The 7,804-nt window shown below is 34.2% G+C and overlaps 1 protein-coding gene and 1 pseudogene across 1 annotated transcript; both read left to right on the top strand.

The window, feature by feature from the left end:
* The first annotated feature begins 1,347 nt into the window (after window positions 1–1,347).
* Window positions 1,348–6,301, top strand: LOC106323704 (V-type proton ATPase subunit G2-like). The gene is made up of 3 exons (XM_013761787.1): window positions 1,348–1,435; window positions 5,960–6,060; window positions 6,158–6,301. The coding sequence occupies exons 1-3, from the start codon at window positions 1,348–1,350 to the stop codon at window positions 6,299–6,301; spliced, it is 333 nt and encodes a 110-aa protein (XP_013617241.1).
* Window positions 5,147–5,829, top strand: LOC106323101 (annotated as a pseudogene).
* Window positions 6,302–7,804: the final 1,503 nt, after the last annotated feature.

Genomic DNA, 7,804 nt, shown 5'->3' with positions numbered 1-7,804 from the left:
TGGAGCAGGCAGGTGTCGTGTTAATCTGCATTGTAACGCTCTGGCTGGGAAAGACTGTGGAAGTATTCATATATACCATGTCGTTCGTTACTGGCCTTGTAGCAATTTCCCAACTTGCATCTCCGTCGTTTGGCATGAAGCATTTGTGGTTAATCATTGGCATAGGGACCATAACGGGATTAATATGTCTAGTTCCATATCTTTTCTTCTTCTTTGGCTGGTTCTCCATATTTATATTGACCTACGTTTTCATCGTCCGATTTAATTTCCCTGACAAAACCCTTGTCGAAGTGTTTGCCATGGTATCAGAAATTTTAACTTAGTAAGGTTTTGTTGTTATGTTTCGTGATTTATAAAGAGCTTATTTTCTTCCATCCATGTGCTATTATGGTTAAGTTACTTTGAACAGAGATGAACCAAGATTTCTGTATCTGTCAAAGAGTAGAACCCATAGTACATACTTATATTACAAAGCGTATCTGTCAGCTTAAATACTGGAAACTGAATTACTTATTGACAAGAGCCACTTAAGGATACTAATATGCTGAGCACCTACAGTTATGTGATCTGATTTGCACAATATTGCAATACCCTCATTCGAACTGGAGCATAGAGATTCAAAATGCCAATTTGGGTCAGAAATCATTAATTAAACGCTTGAGAACCAAGTAGCTTAGTAAATGTGTAGCTACCTGAGAAGAGCTTTGAACATGAGAAATGGCAATTGTACCTGATAAAATCTCATCTCGTGTTCGTGTAGTGGTATGAAGTGACAATTAGTTTCAATGTGCTTCATGCGTCTGTGAATTACCTGGTTTGTAGCGATGTGGATTGCTGATTTTTTGTCACAGTAGAGAAGATTGGTTCATTGTGTTCAATGCTGTTGAAATTGTATCCTTTGATTAAACAAGAAAAGAAACAAAAAGAAAAGAAGAACAAGAAAAATGTGAAAAGAAAAGAAGAGCCAACAAAATCAAAGAAGAAGTCAAAGAATTTGTTGGAGTGTTTGGACTTTTCTTGTAAACTTAGTCTAGGTATAGACAAGTGGGAATAGTTCAGCTAAAGGTCTAAATATGTGTATGTAGTAGTTAGAAAAAAGTACAATAAATATGTATGTGGTATTGTAAGAATGTATCCAATTAAAATAAAAAAGAGTTACAAAGTAGCATCCAGCGTGGTCTCTCTTTTCTCTCTACAAGAACACAGACATGAGAGACTGAGAGCAAGCTTGTATTAAGACGAAGCACAAGTACAAAATAGAGTGTTAAGAGACTATAAAACATAGAGTGAGTAAGAACAAAAACAGTGTAAAAGTGAGAACAAGAGAAGTGAGGGAGATGGCCATGAATGAGAGGTCTAAGCCAAGTACAAGTTCAACATGGTATCATAGCTGTGTTGTTCAAATGTCAACAAATGCCTAGTTCGCGGAAAACATGTTTCAACTGCCAGCGGCGGACCCATTTGAAGAATAGTGGGATCACCTAACACCAAAAGAAAAACATGATAAAAATCTGTTTTATATAGGAAAGCATTAAAGAGTTGGTTGCATGTGGTGTCTGACCGCACGTAACCCGAGTTTAAATACCAGAAGTGACACTATAATTTGTTTTTGACTCCAGTCAAATTCACTCCTAGGTTCGCCACTGTCAACCGCATAAGTTCTTTGTTGAGGAATGCCACTGCTTTATGCTCTGCCCGGTGGAGATAGACTAACCATGTCTTCCCTTTGAGTCGTCCAAGTGATATACCATGGATTTTGCTTACTTTTAACCATGATATATAAGTGTTTTGGGATATATTTACAAAAAGAAATTAAGAAAAAAAATTTATCAGTTTTCTGAGTAACAGGAAAACTTAGACTAAAACTGACTAGACAAGATTTAATGGCGATCAAAGCTCCCCGCAACGGCGCCAAATTTGATATCATTCAAATTACTCTAATGAATGATTTACTCTCTCAAATAAGAGGTCGAGTTGTATTACTTAGGGATCGAATCCACAAGGAGCTATGGCACACAATAGATCTAAGCAGTTTATGATTAAGATAGGTAAATAATGCAAATAGTAAATTACACGGTGAACAAGACAGTTGTTCAGTTGATTGATTTGAGGTTTTGAAAATAATATGAGAAAGCGTTAGACTTAGGTTTTCTATTCAGGTAATCAGGATTGTAATAGTATAGAAGTTAAGCTAGTTTATTGGATATTCTATAACTCAAACTAAGTAATAATCTATCAACTTCCGTTTGTTTAAACTATCTATTGTCTAGATCAATGATCTCAACTATCGTTTGTTGATCTTGAGAAAGTGTCGATCGATACTATTTATATATAGTCGATCGATACACCTTTCAGAACGTCGATCGATTCACCAATAGGATTGTCGATCGATATTCCTTTCAGTAAGCTTTATCGAGCGGGTTTGAATTATGTTCACTAGGTTTCCTAGATCAACTTCCGTTTATTTCTAGTAATCCTAGCACAATATGAATTATTTCGGGTTAAAGACCAGGCCTCCGCTTGCGCCTAATTATCCTAATATCAGAGTTCTAGTTAGCTACTCTAGAACACAAGCAATAAGAACAATTCAATTGATAAATATCACAAACAACTCAGCAATTCTATATTTGGGACTAATCCTTCATAATCCTATATGAACCCTAAACCTAACAAAGTGAATTACTCAGACATAGCAAATCAATTCATAACAATAAGCATAAAAGAATGAATAAATAGATTAAGGTTAGAAATACTGGAGTTCCAATACAAATCTCTGAAAACCCTAAGAATAGTTTGCTGTGAAAAACTAAAAAGTAAGAAAGCGTGTGTTTTCTAGAACAATGGCAGAGCACATAAATATTAGGTTAAAAGTCGACCAGGGATATTTCTGTAATTGTGAAATGATTTGGGATTTAAGTCGGCTGAAAACCTAGCCGAGTCTTGCCCGTTTCGCTGTCGATCGATGGCACAGGATGTGCATCGATCGATGTTTGACTCTGAATGTCGACCTTCGGACTGGTTCGATGGTCAGCTACGGGATTCTCTCATTTTATCTCCAAAATGCATTCAGATCATCATTTTTCTCCAAAACACTCTTGAACCTGTAAATGTGCTAAAACTCTAATACATAATAAATAGTTCCTAAAACACCTATATACCATGACTAAAAGTGGGTAAAATCCATGGTATATCAAGATCTTGTCTCATGGGGGTTTTCAAGTCACTGCGACTCCACGGAAGCACGATTCACCCATGCGGCTCTACTACCCAAGTCGTCTCTTTCTTCGCCGTGTTCTCAGCTCTCGCCGCTGCGTCCTCCGCTCACTGTGCATTATTGATCCGAACTCCGGATCGAAGACTCGGTCAACAATGGCCAAATTCTCATAATTGCATTCTTAATTTAGTCACTAAAGTTCTTGTTTCTTTTTATTTTGGTCCCAAAGTGTAAACATTTGAAGATTAGTCCTCAATTTGCCTCTAAACTTTCAATTATGCACTCCAAACCCTATTATATGAAAAGTAACAATTATATACTTTATAAACATCTAAATGCATCCTATAATGACTTAGACCACCCGCAACGCGGGGTTTAAGTAGATCCTTAGCATTAATTCTTACTCGGGATTGATTAAAATATTAATACAAAAAAATCATAAGCTAAGAAAGAGTCCTTAACTAAGGAGATTAAGGTTTTGGTCCTTGATGAGTTGGCAAAGCCCGATTGGTGAGGGTCAGGGTTGTGTTTTGTAAGGAGAGAAAAAAAAAGAAGTCGCGACAATTACAGAAAAAAAAATTCCTCCGGCGAAACGAAAGGTGATTCGGCGATCTTCGGTGTTGAAGGTAAATCAGAGCGTTTTAGTTCATTATCTTTGCATTTGGAGTTGATGCATGTTGATTTCATCAATTTTTACGGTTCGATTGTGGGATTTTACTTGAATGAGGGTTTCAAATCGAATTAGGGATTTTAATCGAATTAGGGTTTTCGTCTGGGTTTGCTATTTTCTTATTTCCGATTCGATTCTTTGTTGTTTTCGTCGTCTAGGAATTGAACACATAATGAAAGGAATCAGAGGCAAAGATGATCTTACGGCTGCGTAAAGTTTCATTCTTTCTTCACTCAACTTTTTGATCCCTGTTTATATTTCCTTGTCTGAGAATCTTCAAGATTTGTTCTTTGGGTGATATTGATTTGATGAAAACCTGTTACAGACGTTGTTTCTGATTGGGTTTTGACAAACTTTGCAGCATGGTCTCAGCCTCAGGTGGTGGGTTGGCGTACGCTTTTGTGAGCAAAGGCTTGAAAGTAAAGCCTGCACACGCACTCTCCTGGGCTGTTTGCTACGCTGTTGCGTCAGGAACAATGTATAAGGTGATTGATTGATTGTTCATGAACCAATACAAAAAGAGTATACATATCTTTTTACTTACCACGGGTTTTTGTTCTTCTTTCAGGTGAAGGAAACAATCAGAGCAAGAAGTAAACATTCCACCAGCACCAGGGGCAAGGCTTTTGATACTTGATCATATCAAGAGATTTGTTTACAAGCTTCTCTACTAGTACTCTCTCACAAGGATCAAATATATGAACTGAATCTAACCATTCTCTGTTGTTTTGATCAAATATACCAACCCTCCCTTTTATCTTATATGGTGGTTGTAATAACTTAGAATCTTGGAGATATAGTTTCGAGAGACGTAACCTTGCTAGTTCATTCGCTGAAACTTTATGTTTGCTTTTAAGTAAAACCAACAACGTAACAGAAACTATTTTTTACAATTTTTTTACTTTTAAAATTTTTTAAATGTTTTACAAATTTAATTATTTTTAATGGTTTACAAATTTATTAAATGTTTTACAAATTTAATTATATTTTATTTTTAAAAATTCTATAGTGGATAACACCTTTGGACTAACAAATATGATTAGAGTCCTTAACTATTCAAACAAAAAAATTAAAAAAAAATCTATATTATTCTATTGTTAAGGATTCCAATGATGAGTAACACCATTGGAGTTGCTCTTATATGGACTACAAACAAATGCTACAACCCAATAAAATCATCTGTCTTCACATTCATATTTCAGACTTTATAAAATAATTGACATTATGTTTACTTAAGATTAGATACAATAACTTAACTTTTTATGTGGTATCTATTTCATTTTAATATATTAAGTCAATGATATCTTGCATATTTCCATTCTTTTATTTATTCAGTGATGAGGCTGCTGCTCCAGTTGTTGTCCCTCCCGTTGCTGAGCCAGCAGCCATCATCCCAGAGGACATGGATTTGTTGACAGCATTGGAGTTGACTCTTAGGAAAGCTCGTGCTCATGGTGGTGTTGTTCGTGGTCTCCACGAAAGCGCTAAGCTTATTGAGAAACGTGTTGCTCAGCTCTGTGTAACCAGCCTGATTACGTCAAGCTTGTTAAGGCTCTATGTGGTGATCACAGCATCAACTTGCTTACCGTTCCAAGTGCCAAGACCCTCGGCGAATGGGCTGGTGTAAGTCCCTTCTGCTGTGACTCTCCGTATATACGTAGCTTACTAAAAGCGTCTTTTTTTTCTTCTGAATGAATGTTTGGTTGAAAAATTGAACCTTTGATGTTGTTTCAGCTCTGTAAGATTGACTCCGAGGGTAATGCTAGAAAGGTTGTTGGATGCTCCTGTCTTGTAGTCAAGGTATATATACTGTCTTTACTTGTCAATCCATCTCAGTGAGAAATCTCTAATCCGTACAATTAATTTTGTGGGGTTTTGTGGCTTGCTGTTTCAGGACTACGGTGAGGACACGACTGCACTCAACATCGTCAAGAAGCACATTTAGTCTAACTAAGTTTAAGAAGCATTTGAAATCTCGATTTACATATGTTTTCAATCTCAAATTCTCAATGCTGTTTTACGGGAACGCAACTTGCTGTTTGAGAATTGTATATATGTTTTGGGTTTTCTTAAAGCAAAAATGGCAAGGCTGAAGCAAGCCAAGGAAGAGGCTGAGACAGAGGTTGCTGAGCACAAAACCAGCACTGAGCATGGTTTCCAGAGGAAACTCGAAGAGGTCATATTTATAAAAAGAAACTTGTTCTTACGTTATATGTGTTTCTTTTATTCATCATGTTATTGATGAGAAAACTTTACTGCGGGAAAAAAAACAGACCAGTGGAGATTCAGGTGCAAACGTGAAGAGGCTAGAGCAGGAGACTGATGCCAAGATCGAGCACTTGAAGAACGAAGCTTCCAGGACTTCCAGAGATGTTGTGGACATGCTTCTGAAACATGTCACCACTGTGAAGAACTGAGATATATCACAACCAAACCATCGATTGCAAAATGGTGTCAAGTGTTATTTATGAGTGGATTCGTTCGTTCGATTCTTTCTAGTGTTTTTGTGGGTTTGAGGATTGAACTATTGCTATTGGTCTCTCTTTCAGAAGAGGTACATTACTTTTGTGTTTGTAATAAAAGTTAAAAACAAAGGAACGCATTGTAATTTTTCTTTCATCAAGGAGGTTGTAAGAATAAAGCTAGTGCTAGAGCAGTTCGTGTACATGGACTCTCCAACTTGCGTAACTATATGAAGAATCAATAACAAAAACTAGCCATTGTATAAGACCAAGTAGTATCGTGCTTCAGTGTCATGTGTATGCTTCATCTTTTTTTCCATCATGTGTATAATTTTTTTTTTTTTTTAAAAAAACTAGCATTGGAGCATAAAAATGATGGTGTCTCTTAACTAGGTCTTTTAAGTAACATTTATTACTTAAAAATAGACCCAAAGTGGGTTTTTGGGTTAATGATGCTCTTAACTATGCATCATAATACCTATATATATGGCCTAACTACTTGATTATTCAACAAATTTAACTAAATATTAGTACTATGTATTTAATTATTACTATGAGTTTTGCCCGCACATGCGGATATAGTTATTTAATAAATATTTATTAATAAATATATTATTAGTTTAAAGATCAAAAAATTAAATAAAACATTAAATTTATACTATTTTATGAATCTTTCAATTTCTTAATTTTTATTGATTTAAAAACATTATTTTGGATAACAACACTAATATCTTGTAAATATGTTGTTATCTTGAACAAATTTTTATTATAATAATTTATAAACAATGATATAATTAAATAAACAAATATATAATAGTTAATATAAAGTGATGTTATTAAACCAAATTCTAAGAATTAGCATAACCCATAAAATCTCAAAATAAATCAAAAGCACAAGAATGTTAAATCAAACTCAGCTTTACATATTACAAGATATAAGCCCGTTGCGTTGCAACGGGTTTTTTTGATATTTTAATTTAATAAAAACTATAAAATAATAAATTATTTTATTATAGTTTTATGATTGTCTTTTGCATATGTTTTTTGAGATTTATTTTATAATTAAAACCCGTTATCCCACATAAGTTCAAGTTAATATTTGTATTTTATAATCATGGTGCATAGATGAATTATTATAATCTTTGTACTTAGGATTAGAAAAAATACTATACCTAAAAATTTAAACTAAACTCAATCCAAAATAAGAAATTGAATGAAAAATAAAAAGAAATGAAAGTCAAATACACCAATCGAGTCAATAACAACATTATACATATTCTTATATGCTAATTTAATGTTTTATTAAATAAGTCTTTAAATGTTATTTTGTTAGGATTTTTTTAAAAGGAAAACATTATATTTTATAAATCTCTTTTTATTTACAATAAAAAATAATATTAAATAATCTTTTACAATTATGTTTAAGATTTTAGAAAAGGAAAATTATGGTCGTATAAC

Source organism: Brassica oleracea, chromosome C2 (assembly GCF_000695525.1).
Source record: "Brassica oleracea var. oleracea cultivar TO1000 chromosome C2, BOL, whole genome shotgun sequence".
NCBI classification, from domain to species: Eukaryota; Viridiplantae; Streptophyta; class Magnoliopsida; order Brassicales; family Brassicaceae; genus Brassica; species Brassica oleracea.
Note: the sequence above shows the minus strand (reverse complement) of the source record. Positions and strands in the feature narration are given on the sequence as shown.

Bases quoted from the DNA above. Each gene is read 5' to 3' on its own strand.
- LOC106323704 (XM_013761787.1), top strand. From the start codon at position 1,348: ATGAGAGGTCTAAGCCAAGTACAAGTTCAACATGGTATCATAGCTGTG. The intron at 1,436-5,959 runs GTTTCAACTGCC...GTTTTCTTAAAG, and splicing joins GCCTAGTTCGCGGAAAACAT to CAAAAATGGCAAGGCTGAAG. The intron at 6,061-6,157 runs GTCATATTTATA...GAAAAAAAACAG, and splicing joins TCCAGAGGAAACTCGAAGAG to ACCAGTGGAGATTCAGGTGC.